This window comes from Chaetura pelagica, unplaced genomic scaffold (genome assembly GCF_000747805.2).
Source record: "Chaetura pelagica isolate M959 unplaced genomic scaffold, ChaPel_1.0 scaffold222, whole genome shotgun sequence".
Classification (NCBI taxonomy): domain Eukaryota; kingdom Metazoa; phylum Chordata; class Aves; order Apodiformes; family Apodidae; genus Chaetura; species Chaetura pelagica.
The window spans coordinates 3,401,614-3,420,518 of NW_009952711.1; the positions used below are offsets into that span (position 1 = coordinate 3,401,614).

Sequence of the window (18,905 nt, forward strand, 5' to 3'; positions counted from 1 at the left end):
GGCTTCTCCCCAGCTGGCCTCGGGGCTGCCGGCCTGGCGGGGCGGTGACCCCGCACCTGCGCGTCCCGGGGGCTCCCGCCGCCCCCCAGCGCCCCGGGAAACAAAAGCGGGTTGGCAGGGCAGCCCGCTGGCCTCCTGGCCTGAAGTGGTACACGGACGCCAAGTGAGCGTATGCGGGTCGTGAGCCCAACTTGGCTCGAGGAGCAGAACTTATACCAAAACAGAGTCTTGTGCTGATAAAAACTGGCCAGTACGAGGTTATTTTGGAAAGTTACGAATAGCGCTTCAGGTGTTTGGGCACGGTTTCCTCTTTGTGCTGTGGGAATCGGCGATATCCGAAGGAGAAAACAGCTGGTGCTTGTCTGTTATGCAAATAATTAAACTCTCACTGTAGCCATCCTTTCACATTTAAAACGTGGCTGATGGCATAAATAAAAAAGTCAAGTAGATATAGCAAGAAAATATAGGGATATACTATACATAGTGCACATATATATATATATACACACATGTATAGTGTATCTAATGTGTATTAAGTGTATCTGGTAGAATCATCGGGATATTTTGCACGGTCTGGGTGTGCACTTGACATAAGTTGGGTTTTACTTATTTGTTTTAGACAAGGCAGGACCTCTTCTAGCAATACGTTTGATGTGTTGACTCATTTTTACTGTTTCTTGGTAAAAGTGAAATGTCTATGCAACAGTAATTGTGGATATTCCTAGTCCTGGGAAATGACTATGTCACTGTCAGTGTAGGACCATAGGTGTTAAGGCTCTTTCACTGAAGGTTCCAGTCTTTTTATAGAAGTATTTTAGTTTTTAAGGTTTGGAGTTAAGATGCAAGTGGGCATGTATGTGTTCTGGGCCTTAGCCTGTTGGAAATTTTTCCCATGTCAGAAAGGCACACAAGCTAAAAGTTGCTAGAGAGTTTTTTGCAAATTTGAGTGTCCAAATCTATGTAAATCTTGTTGTAGGACTTGATCTTAACTTTGTGGAGCGTCAAGGCAAATTGGTTTTTGTTCATACAGCCTAGGTTGCACAATTGGTTCAACATTAGCACTTTAAATATTGCATTATTCTTCTAGTACAAAGCTAAATGGACACAAAAATGTTAATACATTACAGAAAACCATTGCTATGATTGGATTCTAGCTCTTTAGGATCACCATTTAAAGTTAAAAGAACGACTTTCTCCTTTGCCCAATTAGATCATATTTGTGTCTGACTGTAAAGTTCTGATTCTTAAGTGAATTCTGTTGGTTTTTTTTTCCTTTAGGCTGAAGACCATATGGCATCAGAACCAAGGATTAAAAAGCTGGAACCAGTACTTTTGCCAGGTAGGCATAAATCAGCAATTCAACAGATATGTCAACATTATATTTAAGCCTTTTGTTTATTATAATAGAATTGGTCAAATGTAAATAGTTTTTCCTATTTTACTGTGATTATTGATTTTGGTATATTTTAATCTTAGCATGCTTTTTGATGGAAGGTAACTCCTTAGTAGGAAAATCTAATATTGCCTGTGTCTGTAGAAAATTTTTCTGAACTGCCTTAAACTCTAAATAAATACACAGGCACTTTTACTCATGTAATGCTTTGGTAGAATAGTGTAGAATAATATATTGAGTTTATTGTGAGTATTTGAAATTAAACCACTGTAAAACCATTGTAAGTTTTGTAACATTTATGACACCTTTTGGAAGACCACTGGTAATTTATATATTTTTGTCAAATAGTCAGACATTTACCTGTGTGCAGAATCCACTACCATAGCATGTGTTGTAGCCTTTATTTTATTTTAAAAGAAAATCCTTGTAGAGATTACAGTAGAGGGGTATGATTGACTTACCTATTGGAAAGCTCCTAATGCTGTCTTTATTAATTTATTAAATATCACAGAATTAGAGAATGTTAGGGGTTGGGAGGGACCTCTAGAGATCATCTAGTTCACCCTCCCTGCCAAAGCAGGACCACCTAGGGCAGGTCACACAGAAATGCATCCAGATGGGTCTTGAAAGTCTCCCGAGAAGGAGACTCCACAATCTCTCTGGGCAGCCTGTCCCATGGCTCCATAGAATGTGCAGCCATTATGTAACTTTGGAATTTGTCAGTGTCTTTACACTTATGCAGAATAACCTTTTCAGTGTGTGGATGAGGAAAGCAATGTATTTTATTGTTTTTCATAATTATAAATCTGTTCATATTTATAAAAATGTAGACTATAACTTCCATATTTTAAATAAGAAATAATCTTTGGTAAATGAGATTTTGATCAATGAGGATTTGTAAAAGCCTTATTCAGATACCAAAGAAACAATCTACTGTTTTCAATATTACTTTCATTGCAAACTGTACAGCGCAGTAATATATTTGGCTTGATGTTTCTGAAACCATGGTATACTGCATTTTTTTTCTTAGCATTCAGATTATATATTGACAAATATGAATTTACACAGTCTGCTGTTGTGTTCTTGAAGTTGATAAAAAATGTTCACTTTCAAAGTGATGAATAGAACAAAGAAGTTATATTTCTGTCACTGCTTCATGTGAACCTGTTGTTAATTGATACGTGGTGTGGTCCAGCGAGGCACCTTAAGCTTAACAGGCTGAATTCTTGTGGAAAGAGGTTCAACTGAGAAGTAAATAACGATGGTTTGGGAAACAAAATAATACAGATTCTGCTTGAGGCATAAATACCCTATAATACATTGATAAGATTGCTTGGTATTGGAAATACAGTTGTATTTTTATGCTTGCAAAACTTCTGCTTACCACTTGGCATCTTACTGGTTGTGTTGCAGTTGATACTCATCCAAGGTCTTTGACTCACAAGGAAGTGACTGCATGTTCTTCTGATACATTCCACAGAAAATGCAAGGCAGTAGACATTGCTCTTCTTAAAATGTAACACATCTTGCCTTTACTGTGGGACATGTGCACGAGCAATTACTGGGAACAAGAACTGTGCATTAACTTTTTGCAGTGTGGTTCATTCTTTAATTGTGTAACTCTGAAGAACACTTAAAATGGTGCTGACTGGGTTTGTTTTTCTCAACTGGCTTGTATTTATTCCATGTTTGCATCATTTCCCTTGTCTGCACTATCTTGGAAATCAGCATTTGATGGTTTTTGGGACATTCATAGTAAGCTGCCCCAGGCTATGTAGAAGCTAATAGGAAGAGTGTGACTCACGACAGAATTAAAACTTCCACATCCATATCATTCTAAGGTGTTAATGGAATTATGTCATAATAAAACTCGCTGCTCTGCAGCCACAAAGTAGCTCTTACATTTCTGTGAGCATCAGTCTGTGTGGGGGCAGGGGGAGGAGGGTGTGTAACTAGACATGACTTAATTTAAATGACTTAAATGAAACTCTTCCTGTTTAAAGTTAAGCACTGGCCTAAACGCTTTTTTTTTGTTGTTGTTTCTTTCATCAAATAGTGCAGTAGAAAAGTCTATAAACAAGTACACATTTTATCGTTGTATAGTCTGGCTTTTGTATTTGTCAAAACCCAAATTTCTGGCCAAATTCCAACTCATCTAATTATATTAAGGCTGACGTGACTTGTACTCCCTTGCAAGTACATTTTGAGCATGGCATTCCTAATATCCTGTCCTTAATAGCTGAGTGAAATTGCTTTTGCTCCCAGGAACAGAGTAAAACCTGCACAGCTGAATGTTTATTATGATTCTTTAATTGGTGGAGTTCCTTTGGAATTAAATTATATCAGCACAAGCAGTTACTGACTTAATTATAATCTTAAGAAACTGCAAATAGTTGTATTAAGCTTTTGATTCCTAAAACATAGTCTCTTTGAGGGAGTACCTTACTCAAAATGTAAACTCCAAAGTAGCTAAATACCCTACTGTGCAACTTACATCTCTGTGCAGTGGAGGTTAGGAGAGGGAACTCCAGACATGGAAGTAATGTGAGTCAGGTTACCAAGTGAGGAGTTTTTTGTTATTTAAAAAAAAAATAAAAATAAATTGGAATTGACATTGGAACCAACTCATAGCCTGTAGAGTTGATTTTTAAAGTTTCCTGTGGTGCCCAGAGGCATAGAGATGCATCTCTTCAGCTTTTAGCACAAAAGCCTGTACTCTTATGGAACTGTGTGCCCTGAGGAGAGTTGTGTGTTAGGAAAAGCAACAAGCATTTAAAGGTTGGTTGTAAGTGGCAGCACTGATACTGTAGTAGGGGAAAAACAAATAATTTCATAGAACTTTACATAATTTCATTACAAAATACATTATATGTTTAATAAGGAGTTATAAAAATGTTTTTTTTTTACTGCAGTTCTGTTCTCTTAGCATAGCTTTTTGGTCAAGCGTTTTTGCAGTTAGTGGAAGAGTTGGCCTGTGTAACAGTTTCCCTTTTTTTTTCCCTTTGTTTGTTTGCATAACTTGTTTTGTAAGTGTGTCAAAGAGGAAAAACAGAGAAATAGTAGGTAGTCAGTCTACCAGCTAGTCTGTTAAAGTGCCTTGCCTGGCAAGCAGAAAATTAGCCTGTGTACTTCAGGGGAGAATGAAGTTAACGTTGTTAAACTTGAAGGTGTGTTTTGTTCTGGTAATCAAATATTTAACAACAATGTCTGTAACATTTTTCAGACATCAACATTCTCAAAAATTGTACAACGTAATTGGGATGTGGTGCAGTGTATGTTCTCATGGTTTAAATGGCAAAGCAGTGTGCAAGAGAGGTGCAATCCATGAACCAGTCCAGTGCCTCTACTGGAAGCAGTACCACACTGTGGTTTGGGCTAGATCAGGCAATGAGGCCCTTGCTGTAGCTACAGAGGATGTTCTGCCCGAGCTTATGAACTAGTGGAGCACCTGATTAAGAAAGGACTGTTCCTCCTGAATCTTAATACCCACTTGTAATAATTATTTTAAAGTGTTGCTCAGTATGTTAATTTTCTAGTAGGTTAGTAACTATTACCAGTAAGTTTTTACAAAAGTGTTAGAAATTATTTAGTTGCTTTTGTTTTTAAAGTTTATACACTACAATTAAATAAGTAAACTGAATTAGAATAGTTTTTTGTTTAAGGATTGCCCATGTTAAGGTGAGTTCAAAGAACATTGGTGGTGAGCTACTGTTGCAAAGCTGTTTCTCATGGTCTCTTGTGTCTACACCATGTTTCATGGTCAGATCATAGAAGTCACCTTCAATGCTATACACCAATGGGTGGGTTTATGAACAGGTCATAAGTACAGCTGGACTGGGTCAGATTCACCTGCTGACAGTGGCCACCAGCAGGCATGTAGGAAGAAGGAGGAGCAGGACAAGTAGCACTCCTAGCTGCTTCCTTAAATGTGTGGCATAGAGACTTTTCTCTTAAATGGGGAGATCCAAGTGAGGAGTTAGAGCACCACAGAGGCAGTGCTATAATATTTAATTCCTCTTGTTGGATTACTCTTACACATATTTATCCAATTGCTTTCTATCATCATCTAAACTTCTGTCACCTATCTGGTGGTAAAGCTTATCTTCTAGCTTTTTGGGGTAAGGAGTTTAGCAGCTTAATTGTATGCTGGTACAAACTGCCTTTGCTTGTTTGTTCAGAATTTACCACTGCCCAGTTTTTTTTTAATAAATCCTGGTTCTTGTGTGACACAAGAAGCTTCAAGGCCTACTTCGCCATTCCATGTGATTTGTGATATTCAGACTTGTCTCATGTTCACTCTGGCTTGCTTCCCTCTAGCTTAGTTGTCTTAGTAGCTTCTAAGAAGGAGGCTATCTATATCTTTGGTCATCCTTTTGATTAACTCTGAACATTTTTCCAGCTGTGTGGTGCTCTCATTGAGGTGGTATTACATACTGTATTCAAGATTTTTGCCACTGAATATATTTTGGCTTTTATCTAACAATGCCAGTCTAATCAGCTTTGCCACCTGCTTTTTTGTTGTGGTTTGATTTATTTTTTTTAAATACATGTGCCCTTCAATGTGCAACTGACTGTAGAAATTTGTGGGAGTTTTTTAAGACTGTATCATGGAAAATTTTAATCTTTTAGAAGTGTCTGATTGTCTCACAAGTTAGTTCCCTACTCTTTTTCTTTTCTCTTTTTTTTTTTTTTTTTCTGCTTTCCGCAAATCCTTAGTACATTAAGTCGTGTTCCAGAGCAGCTGCAATACATCTTGTGATAGGAGAAGGAAAGTGCACTTTTTGGTGAGGCACCCTTTTGTGCTAGTGCCCCAGGTATGTTCACTCCTGGCTGTTTTGAACCCCCTGCCTCTCTTTCTTTCTTGGCATTTTCACTTGGTCTGTGGTGGTGCAGAGCTGGAGAACAGAAGTCACGGAGCTGCAGAGTGAGTGTGTGATGCCAGCACTCTGACTGGGGGATGGGTAAGAAATAGGGACCAAGTTACTGAGGTTAATGCCTAGCACAACAGAGCTGTCAGGTCTGCCTTTCTCCTGTATTAGGAATCATTTTGGTTTAACACTTCGAAGTGGAAGATGGAATTATTCAATTGCTTGGTTCGAGCAGTGATGCTGTTAGTGTCAGTGCCCTTTTCCTTTTGTGTTTGTGGAACAATGTGTTGTTATTCAAGTAGATCTTGTTTCATCTGTTAAGGATCTTCATCTGTTGATGGTAAGTAGCAGTAGCCTATCAGCAATCATCAGTGCTGATAATAACTGAATGTAATTTATATGAAGTCAGTGTCTGATTGTTTCCAAAGCATATTCAGTTGTTGATTCTCATTTCCAGTGAGAGCCAAGGCTCTCTTACTAATTCCACAGCTGATGAAGACCTCATAATGCAAGGTTAGGGATTTTTCCCTGCATCAGATTTCTTATTTGAAGTTGAAATGGTACATTAAAAGTTTACTTGTTTTTAAAGTTAGGGTATGGATATTAGACAAGTAGGTGAAATAGCTTTGTAATTTCAACTAGTTTTCAGGAATTGGAGTCATACAGGAGCATTACATGATTTTCATCATTTCAGGGTAGCCAGATTAGAAAATCAGAATGACAATTTGGAAAGTAATATAATCCCCTAAAGTTTTCTAATGTAGAATTTATTTATTTTTTCCATATTCCAAGAAGATTACTGAAAGTTTCCCTTAAATAATTATGAAAGTTTCACATTCTAGATTTGAAATTTGAAACAGCAGCTTTCTGCAAAGTAATCTTTCATACTGCAAGAAGTTTAAAAATGAACCAAGCATTTGACTTATATTTAGAATAAATGAGGCATCACTTACAGTAAGTATATAGTGAATACTCTATTATAACTTTGTTTGTTTGCTTGACTCAAGTAAATTTTCAGGCAATGTTTTAGGTTCAGTTAACTGCTGGTTTTGGTTCTGCTTTTTTTAAGAATTGGCATGATTTAAGTCCTACCAAGGCAGTCTGTATGTAGAACCTAACTTCCAGATAGTCTTATAAATGGACTTTACTGGATGGAGTCAGTTTGATCTGCCTTCTTTGTTAGGAGTACGTAGAATGCATTTCTTAAAGTTTCTGTAGTAAGATATTTTAAGTGTGTGTAAATATCTACAAAAACACTTCCTTATTGGCAACAGATTAGCTGTAGGGCAAAGTGGAAATCATTCTTTAAAGGCAGAAGGATGAACATGCTCTAAAATAAAATATTTTAATGTTTCTGCATGTGAAATCTGCCAAACAGTTCCAAAGAAATTGGTTTGTGCCCACTCTGGCCCACATATTTTTAATGCCAAAAGTCATTAAAGTCCAGAAATGGGATAAAATGCTAGTGTAGATTCTGAATTGTCAGCTGACCAAGCTATTGAGTTTTTGTCTCCTGACAATTATATTCACTTCCAATGGATTAAGTCTTCAGCAACCTAATTTCTAATGAACATGTGTTTCTGCATTTATTTATTTAGTAAGCCAAACCTGAGTAATTTATGCTAGAGCCAGTACTACATTACAAATTCAGAACAGCATCTTTAACTTTTATTGTTGATATAGTTATAAAATAACAGGCTGGAAACCACAGTCCTCTCAAATTGTTACTGATTATATTGTTTAGGCAAGTCAGGCTTTGGGAGTCTGTAGTTTGTGTGTAGCCAAACTAAAAATACACAAAATCTTCCTCACTGGCTTGTCTATTGTTCACATTGCAGAACTCTGATCAAATCATTGCTAAAACTTTTTTGAGGGAATTTTGGTGATATGATTATTTTTATTTGGACTAAAAATACATCTGATGCTGAGAAGCTGTTTATTACTCCATTTTTCTCATCACAGACGTGTGCTTCTGTTAGCTACTTGGTGCTGACACTTTGTGTGCAACTGAAGAACAAGCTAGATCCAAGAGCTAGTTCAGATGAAATCAGGGCTGATAAAAAAGGAAGAAAAGTATGTGGTTACAGTTATTTTCAGTTGGATCAGTTTTCTGATGTAACTAACAAGGTCTTTTACAAATGGTAGTACCAGCACAAGAACTGAGGTGGGAACGAATGTTGAATATGGAGCTATTTCTGGTTCAGGGGTAATACAAGTTGCTGGATTGATGCAGCTCTGTAAGCATGATCAACTTTTTAATCTACTGCAATACTTTGTTTTGGACCTAGTTGCTAATGAGAGCCTTGCTCTTGGATGTTCCCTTCTTGCCACGTGGACTGTTGGTTGCCTGCTTTAGGTTCTTCTGTCCTTTACTGCGTTTCTAGGGTGTGGTGGAAGTTTTTGTGGAGCATCCCATCTTAGTTCAGAAAAGTTATTTATTTTGCAAAGTTCACAAAGATCAGCCATTGTTGGACAAATGCTAATTTTCATCTTGTTACTGTTTGTGGGAAAATAATAGTTTTTCTTGGAAGACTTTTACCAGTAATCCTTTACTTTTTTTGCTGCTTTTTTCCTTACTGAGCACTTGTAAAATTTAGCAAAGCTCTTGCCATGCTTTCTATTTTTCTGTTTGTTGGCCCACAAGAGAAACTGTACAATGTTCATATAAGATATTTTAATAACAATTTTTCTAATCAGATTGGCAAAGCAAGCTTTTTTGGCACTTTGCATATTAAAAATGCCACTCTCCAAGAGGTGGCTAGAGTTGTTTTTTGACAGAAATCCCAGGGCCTCCTGTTAAAAACTAATGCAAATAATATATATGCAAATTGTTTTTCATTCCCCAGTAATCCCAGTATTAAGCTGTCCTTTTGGAATAACATTTGAACTTTGTTTTTATTGTTTTGCTTTCCACAGATGTACAGAAAATTAAATGTAATCTTTTAAAAACTAATTATTAAAGCATTGGTAAATAGTTGGGGAAACAAACAAGATGGATGATAGCTATAATAGTGTGCAGCTTTTTTTGTCTTCACATATCTTAAGCCCCTAAATACATCATAAGAGCTCAGGAAAATCAGAGAAGAGATAAAAGATAATTATTTCATGAGCTCACAAATGCTTTTTTCTTAGTTTTGGAAGTGGCTGAGCACAATGAACAGAACATTCATTTAGAAGTGGATTAGAGACATTTACATCTAAATGTTCGGTGCATACTAATAAACTCACACAATTTTGGTGTTCTGTCTACACAAGAACAGCTAAGAAAAAGCAGCTAAAGGAGTGAAGGCGTTCTAGATTTCAGTTTTTTTATTAATGAAGTTTTTATTGGAAATTCTTACTCAGAAATTTACAGAGGTTAATTATTTGCCAGTCACTTTGGAGCAGTTTTAGACTTAGATCTTTATAAATACAAGTGAACTGGTTAATGTGCATTTTTAATTATTAAATGGCTTCTTCAGGTTTTTTATTGTAAACTTTTTAGAATATCTTTCACAATAACAAAGTAGGGGTTTTTTTTGTCTTAATGGGGTATAATCACTATGTACGTTATAAATGAGGAATGGGGGTTTAGTATTCAGGTTTTTATTAATTTAGGCACGAATTAACATGACTGCAAAAAGTACTTAATACTCTCTGTTGTCCTTATGTCTGCTAGACCTTGAACATACACTAAACATATTCAGAGTTTGATTTAGAACTGCAATGCCCATTAAAGACAGTTTATACTAATAAGTCTACTCTTACGCTTCTACAGTTTTTAAAAAGTTCCCTTAGCAATATGTAGGGTACCTGTAAACTTCTTGGGTCAGCAGGATTTGCATTATTCATTTATGAAGGTGATTCCAGCCATTCATTGCCTCTAGCAAGTGTCAGGTTTTTAATGAGCTAGAAATATTGTACGTTAACTTATGTCAAAATGCATATGTGCATGTATCAGTATGGGTGTATAGACACCCAGTGCAGCATAAACTGCCTTGTAAACTGCAGTTACTTTATTTCATTGTGCAGCATTTCTGTATTTAGTCAGTATTAGATCTCTTGAATACTGTTTATCCTGTTTCACCTTGTGCATTAGTAAGGTTGTGGTCCTAGATGCTATTCAATCAGCCTGAAAGCTAAGGTTTTAAGATAGCTTGTTCTGCTGTAATCCTTCTGTATTCATAGGCAGCAAAACTGTGCTAGAAACCCTTTTGAATTGAAGGGTTTGGCAGCTACTTCAGTGAGCAACTGAAAACCTGGAAATTACTTGAGATCTCTTTCTTGGTTGGCATGGTTTTTTTAATTTTAAGCAAAGATAATACAGAATGTTAAAATAGCAAACATGAGAACTGGCTATATAGGTGAAAGAGGATTATTGTTAATGCATCCAGAACCTTGTCTTGAGAGAAAACATGGAAATTTCCAATTACAGGTTTTAATGTGTTGCTCATTCTAGCAGCTCTTGCTTAGTTTTTCAGATCTATCAAGCTTACTTACTGTTTGATTGCCCTGTTACTGATAACAAATAGTGATAGAATTGACCCAAAATAGCTAAGAAAATTTTTTAGGTATTTTGTGTGATCTGCATGTATAGAGGTGGTTAGATCCAGCACTACTGACAGTAAATCACAAATTACTACCTTCATAAGATAAACAAACAAAAGTTAAATTGATCCCATGGAGCATGGCACCAAAATTTACAGTAATGTTGTTCAGTGGTAGGCAGAAGGGTGCAGGACATCCTTTATTTTAAGATGTTACTGATGAGGGATTGTATTTTCAAATTTTGCAGAAATAAATTGCCCTGAAGGCTAGACCAGACACACTTAGTGTGTCTGCAGGCTGGGATACAAAATTGGTGCTGTTGCACATTGTCTGTGATACCTGTTGATCACTTGTTCTGCTGAGTTCAGCATTTCTAGTTGTGCTTCTTTGTCTCCAGTTCTATGCTCAGCTTTCTGAATTTTATTTGGCTTGCAGTAGGTTATGCATAGTGGTGGATTAGCTATCACTGTGAATTCTCCTAGCATCCAAAATATGAAACAGTCACATTGTATGTGCTTGTGGGAGGGTAGCAGAATTTTTCTGAAGTTTAGCAGTTTCTGTGTTAAGTGCAAGGTGTATTAGCTAGATAGATCCTTCAGTGTCATGTTATTTTTGTGACTCGTATTCAGTGTAGAAATATTTTTATTAAACATCATTAGGCTTCATATGTAAGGGTGGTAACCTGTAATTTTTCTTCTGGTTTCCTGTCAGAGTTTAAACAAACTGCCCTTGTCTCCTGAGATCATTCTTTGACTGTTTGAGTCACATGGAAGTGTTGACTGCTGTTCCGTGTCTGGAACAGCTTGTGACTGTTTACTGGAAAAAAGCAGCAGCTACATTGCAAAAATGTGCAGTGTAATATCTCTGAATAGCTCTGTTGTTGATATTTGTATAGAAAAATCACCTACTCAGCTACAAATACAAGAAGGGTTCCTTGTGTAAGACCAACAAGTGCTACTTACGTTGTTTATCTGCTATCCTAAATTTGAATGAAGTTTGGAAGGTTTGCGCCTTTTTGAATTGTTCATTGTAGGTGTCCAAATGAGTGATAAAAGCTGGATTGATATGAAATTCCAAACTTGCATTTAAAAAAAAAGAAAACAACAGTTTCCAGAGACTTTTGAGAACTGTATCCATTACATTTGTATTGCAGAATTTCTCACTGTAAATGTTTAAACATTTAGGTTGAAATTGGTGTGCATGCAGTCTGTCTTGCCACACTGTAACACTCAGGTTCAAAACTGACAATTCTGTGTTAGGGCTGTAAACTTGAGTGCAAAGGAGAAGCTAGGCCAAGAAATCCAGAATGTATTTGAGTTGGATGAAATGAGAACATATGAAGTTGCTCTAAAATAGGATTAGTATTAACATCTAGTGTAGCCACACAATTATGAGAAGTGGAGGAGGGAAGTAAAAAAGATTGGCTTTGGCAGAGAGAATGATGTGGCAGGCATGTTTTAAACTGTAGTAGATTCAAACTGAAGAAGTTTGCATGAGAGCAGCAATGGATCTGTCATTTTTCTACTGTTTTGTAGCATCAAAGACACAAAATACTGAAATAGCTTGGTAATAGTAATGTATGTTTTTAGCAAGACTGTTTCCTGTGTGATACTAAAAATATTCCACTTGGTAACAAATAAGGGAATGTTGTGTTTTAAAAAAAAACACCAACAACCTATGGAGGTTGCACTTCATTTTGTGGTGTATTTGGCTCTCTATATCTTTGTATTAGAAATGTAGTGGTACAGTGGATCTTTTGAGAAAGGGAAGAATAAAAACTATTTAGGTTTAGGACTGACTTTTTGCAGAGGGGAGAACAACATTGAATAGTTGAAGATTAACACCATTGTGAGAAGGAATTGCTTTAATATGCATTTTGAGGTTTTGCTGTTATTTAAGTAAATAGCTTATTAGAAAAAAAAGCTGGGCATGAAGAAGTTTAAGGCTAGATTCTTCTAAAAGTATTGGAACGTTTTCATTACAATGTGTAACAGAAGCAGTGTTTGTCACACTCACGTAACCCCTTTTTTGGAAATTGTTTCAAATGGCTGTGGTCTTGCCTGAACTTGAAGCTGTCAGAAACAGGTTTGGTTTTTTCCAAATCCAAAACTTATGTAACCACAGTTTGGTGATGTTTGAGAAATTACTTTAGTGCTCCAGCACATTTGTCTGTAGAGCATTTTCACAACTCCTGCCACTTCTGACATAGATTATGCATGTATGTGGTAACTACAGGTGAGTGAAACTTGTCCCCTTAGATCTGCAAACAGAGTACTTGGCATAATTCTGCCAGCTTGAAGCTACCGAAACAAATTTCTGTAGCTGTTTATCACAACTGGACTGAAAGCAGGCGCTCTGCTGCATCTTTTAGGGACTTCCAGGCTGATGCCTAATCATGTTATGGGCAGGAGATCTGGTATTTAGCTAAACTGCTAAATGGCTTAGGATGAGAGGCATATGCAGAGACTAGGTTTCAAGACTAGCAAAAGGTGCATTTCTGCTCAAGCATTTGGAGTGCCCAAGGTAGTTCTTTCAATGTCTGGGTGCTTGGGTGCAGTGATAACCACCTGAGGAAAACACCTTCTCTAGATTGGGAGACAGATGGGAGATTTATTCACAGAATCACCAAGGCTAGAAGAAACCTTTAAGATCATCAAGTCCGGCCTCACCTAACACCACCACGTCAGTTAGACCATGGCCCTAAGTGCCACATCTAGCCTTTTCTTGAACACATCCAGGGATGGCTGTGTCCTTACTCATGGGGTATGCAGAGAAATGATCACTGCTATTACAGTCACCCAAAAAACTATTTTCTTGCAAAACACAAACAGGGCACTCTAAGGTGACATTTCAAGCAACTGGAACTAAGTATGCCCAACCTATTAGTAAACTAGTCTTTGGCAATATTTAGTCTTTAGTATTTAAAAAAACCCAAGCACAAACAAACAAGAAACTACAGGTAGTACAAAATTACACTTTTCTTGAACTCACTTATATTCGCACGCTATTTATGGTAGCAGCAGAAGGAAGTGATTGATCTGATGATACAAGCAGAAGTCTTCTACAGGACTAAAATAAATGATTAAATTAATTTCCTGAAGTAAGGATGAAATTACTATTTAGCTTTAGAGACCTCCACTGTGGAGCTAAAAAGTGACATTTTGTGTAGTGATTCACTTTTTAAATGGTCCTCAGTCTCATTTGCCTATATGCTTTTTTTATTTCATAGCTTATCCCAGATGAATTAGCATAATAATTTTCTTTCTTAATTTGGATCTTCTGTTTTGCAAAAGGAAATGGTTGGTTTCCTTCATTAGATGGTCACTGTCGAAACTTTGAAATGGTGAGGAGTGTTTAATGTGTTTGTATTCTATTTTTTCTTTTATGAAAGTACCTGAAAATCTGTTTATAAATGCAAAACTAGATGTGGACTGATTATCCAGAATTCATTAAGTTCATAAAACTTTCTGAAGTACTTAGCAATAGCCACCTAATTTCAGTTTTTAAAAGGAATACTAGCTGAAGTACCTGAATGTGTGCCTTTATTTAAAGGATAGAGTTGTCCAAACCAATGAATTTTAATAGTGAACAATAGCAATTTTTCTCTCTGGGTGTGAGGAAAGTAGTATGTTTTTTTTTTGCTTTTAACTGCTGCATAATACTGTCTGTTTTGGAAAGGTAGTTTCCTTCCCCCCCAAGTGGCATTAGATTCCAGGTTTGCCCAGAAGATGTGCATAATCTGAAACAGGTAAAGGGGTAGGGATATCTTGGAACTACAGACTGAAAATTGTTGTACCTGAAGCATTTATATAGGCTTCTCTTTTCCCTTCCCCTTTTTCTGTTCTAGGTGAAATTGTGGTAAATGAAGTAAATTTTGTAAGAAAATGCATTGCAACAGATACAAGTCAGTATGACCTGTGGGGCAAATTGGTTTGCACTAACTTCAAGATTTCCTTTATTACGGATGACCCAATGCCACTCCAGGTTTGTTATTACTCACATCACTACACCATGACAACAAATGGGATAGGTAAAATGGATTTCATTAACATACAGTGAATCTATGTCATATCTTATAGAACTATGATGCCTTCTAAAACAAAGCAGGCTAAATGATGAGGTTCACTCTCCCATTCTCTGTGTGTTGTCGTTCCATCCCTTTATTGAGAATATCAGAACAGAGCAACCTTGGTGTGGAAGTACAGCCAGCTCTATTTACCTGTTATGGAGGCTTCAGTAGGAAGTGATTTTGCAGAAGGCAAAATAGGAATTTATATGAAACGTGTTCCTCCTTGAAAAAGATAATTGCAAATGTTTCTTTGACTAGACAAGCATCAGATCAGCTAAGTCTTTAATGTGTCCAAAGTTTTGTTGGCATGGAGGACAAAATAACCATGAAAGGAGTTTTCATTGTAGGTGGAGCAGCAAGAAAATGGGAGAAAGAAACCTAGCCTTTGTCAAAGCAGACATGTGACATTCCAGACCTGGATTAGTTTTTGAACAGCACAGCATGTTTAGAAATCTGAGTTGGGAGCTTCATGCTGTTTTCAGGGGAGTTTTCACTTCATTTGGGGCTTTTAAAAGAAACACTCCATACTAGGTGTGAGTAGAACTCTGAAAGTAGATAGATGTTTATTTAATAATGGTTAATAAGTTTGATCAAAGCTACTTTAAAATAATTATTTTTTACATGAACTAGTTGTCAAAACTTATTTCTGAAATCTGAATTAATTTATTTCCTTTCTATGGTTACAGAAATAGTTGGATATCTTTTATATATCTATGTATTACACTTCAGATTGTATTGAATTTCTACCAGTAATTTTTGAGGCCAGTAAATTCAATGCAAGTAGTGGAGTTTTTGTGTATACTCCACTGGGGTTTCTAAACTATTTGGTGAGCATTCACCAGTACAAGAGAGCTGTTTCCACAACCTCTATGTGAGGTGATTAAAGTGATGTTGCCTGTGAATAGGCAAAGGTGGTACATGTCAGAAAAAGTCTAGACCTGCCTGATTTTTATCATAGTTTCTTCCAAGTTGTCCTGTATATCTGGCTGTGAACTGCAGAACTGCAATTAATTGCTGTGAGTTCATGTGTTTCAGAAATTCCATTACAAAAACCTTCTCCTTGGTGAACATGATGTCCCTCTAACATGCATTGAGCAGATTGTCACAGGTATGTCAGAAAAAAGTTAACTTTGTTGACAGGCTTTAAACTTAGTCAGTTGAAAACTGTCAAGTACTTGTTAGGTTGTGCAGAATTGTTGATGCTTAAGGTTTTATGTCATTAATCTTCCTGGTTTGAAGAACTTTGTTTATTTAAAATTAGGATGAAAGCCTTAAAAGCTGAATAGAACTTGAGGTGCCATGCAGGAGATAAATTCATTTGGGTCTTTATATTTGTTTTAAATTTAACTGTAATGCTGAAGTAACAGGTGTTCTAGGATAGACACCTATTAGAGGAGTACAGCATTTTGTTAGCAACTTTTTAATATTCAAGCACCTGAATCTCTTCCATTTAAATACACTAGGTCACAAAAAGCACATCAGTTATACATTTTACACATAGCTGAGATATCCCATGACATAAATGCTTGAGTTTTCAATCATGTCTTATTTTCTGCAAGTTATTAGATAGTCGTCCTCAAATAATCTACACATGGCAATAGACATCTTAATCTGGAGAAATAACTTAGAAAATATCTACTTTGAAGAATCTGGTTTGGTGCATACTTTAGGTTAATCTGTTTGTTAAGAATGTTTTTCATCTTTCAATTGAAGAATTTCATGTGACAACTTTTCAAATCTTGAATATGACATGGGCTGGTTGAATGCTTGTTTTCCTGACTGTAGGTAATTTAAATTATTACTTAAAGTTTTGAGTGATCCATTTCCACTCTGAAAGTTTCTTTTACTCACTGTGAAAAGATTAGTGTGTATCTGAGGAAGCACATTTTGAAGAAAAGCCTTTTTTTAATGAAGAGTTGTGTTCAACCTTCTGTGTGGTCCACATTTGTTGCCCCTTCTAAAAAATACCAGGTAGAACTGACAAAACAGTAGCAGCGCTGCAAATCTGTTGATGACGGAGAGATGCTTAGAAATGGTCTGTTCTTAAATAAGAAGGTTGCATCTCATTCAGACTCTCATCTAATAAATTCTGCTAAATAGAATAGGAAAGCCAGCCAGCCTCATATCATTGTTCTATTAATTATGTTTTCTCTCACATGGAATGTGTTGCTTCTAAATGGGAGAGGACTACAGATAGCTTTTATTTTGAAATTTGAAGGGTCACAGATTCAGATTACTCTCTTGTGTAAGTTTACCCAACTGTCATATAGTATAAACATTTGCAGTTTCAGTGGAAGAATGGTAGAGGTTCTCTAGGAACCCTTTCTGTTGAGCTTTTCCATCAAGTTTGAAAGCTCTTTAGAGGGAGAGGGCAGTATTTCCTGACACACTTCAGGAGATTATTCTTCATTCTTCTACTATGCAGCTTTATCCTAAGTTTAGTGAAGCGTTAGCTTTTATTATCAGGAGTTAAAGGGAGATTTTCACCTGCACTGCAGAAGAGGTTGCTTGCTGGTTGTTATATTGAAAGTGAATAGCTGGAGGTGCCCTAAAACCACTTGTTTTTTGTTCCTTGGAAGTATTCAGTTGAACCCAGAAGATACCTGCAACCAGACAGGCAGCTATGTCAGTTAATCATTCAACAGCCATGTGCCTCAGTTTTCCCAGTTACCACAAACAAAATCTCTGTGGCTTCTGTGAAGCTGACTTTTTACAACTTCACTTTCTCTGTTTGAAAAGGAGATACAAAGGCCAAGAGACACAGCCTGTTTGTGCAGCTACAGGCCAGCTGGCAATTTAATATACTTAGATTATTGGGTTTTGTGTAAGAAGTAAGGAGTTAGTCTTAACTCCTCATATTTTTATTATATCCAAGTTAAAAAAATATTAAAAATAATTACATATGCTAATTACTGTGCATCAGGAGGGTATTGCAACATAAACAATTACCTGTCTGGGACCAAACATTGCTCTTGGGAATACTGCATAGTAATTCCTTGTTTGTGAAGTTGTTGGTAGACAACTTCTGGGTAGGAAGCAGTAATTCAGCCACTTGTTTGAAAGGAGATTGATCAACTGGAGAAGCTTTAGATTTTCTACCTCAGTCGAACAGTTGAAATGTACTATGAAATTAAAAACTGCTGGCAGCAGCATTACTACATCTGTCTGATCTATGTCTTGTGTTGTATAGTTACAAACACAGTCTGGTAACTTTGTCTTTTCTTTACAGTGAATGACACCAAGAGGAAGCAGAAGGTCCTTGGTCCCAACCAAAAACTTAAGTTTAATCCAACAGAATTAATCATCTATTGCAAAGATTTCCGTATTGTCAGATTTCGTTTTGATGAAGCTGGTCCTGAAAGTGCAAAGAAGGTATTTTATCTTCATATGAAACCTTGCCTTGTTGTCATCACATGTAGCAGCAGCTGTGCTGATAAGAACATTTTGGTTTATATATTGATAAGAGAAGTAGAGGGGGAGAACTGCAAATTAATCACATTCTCTTACAGGAGAATATCTAGGCTTTTAGAGTAAAATTTATTAGATAAAAAATTTAATGTGCTGTATTAACTGTTTCTTTTCATAGAAGATAGACCTGCATTTCTTGTTGTATTGATTCTACTTTTAAAAATTACTAATGCATTAAACCAATTTTGTGAAGACTGCAGCTGGAACACTGCATTGCAGCTGTACAACAGTTGTTTACACTTTTATGGAGGAGGTTTGAAACTTTGTATTTTCCAAAAGTTATTACTTTAATTTACCCCTTGGTAAATGTACTATCTTGCTATATACACTTCTTGCTTCACACAGCAAGTTCTCCAACAAGCTCTTGCAATGACCAGCTGGTCTAATCTATATAAAACTATGTGCCCTTTCTCAACCTTTTCTTAGGAAAGACTTGCATACCTCTTGACAAGAAGAATTACGGTGTCTTTGCATTCCTGGAAATTTCATTCCTTCCCCAGTTCTAACGCTTGTTGTCATAAGTCTTAACAAAATCATCCACTGTTATTTAACCTGGTGAGGTCCAGAAAAGTTCCTGCTG

The 18,905-nt window shown here is 36.6% G+C and overlaps 1 protein-coding gene across 1 annotated transcript in view; it reads left to right on the forward strand.

The window, feature by feature from the left end:
• MTMR10 (myotubularin related protein 10) overlaps positions 1 to 18,905 on the forward strand; it is a 43,321-nt gene that overhangs the window by 7,681 nt on the left and 16,735 nt on the right. The window contains exons 4-8 of the mRNA XM_009994517.1: positions 14 to 163; positions 1,279 to 1,339; positions 14,636 to 14,772; positions 15,893 to 15,965; positions 18,087 to 18,229. Of these exons, the coding sequence (XP_009992819.1) occupies positions 14 to 163; positions 1,279 to 1,339; positions 14,636 to 14,772; positions 15,893 to 15,965; positions 18,087 to 18,229 (564 nt within the window). The remainder of the gene's footprint in view (positions 1 to 13; positions 164 to 1,278; positions 1,340 to 14,635; positions 14,773 to 15,892; positions 15,966 to 18,086; positions 18,230 to 18,905) is intronic.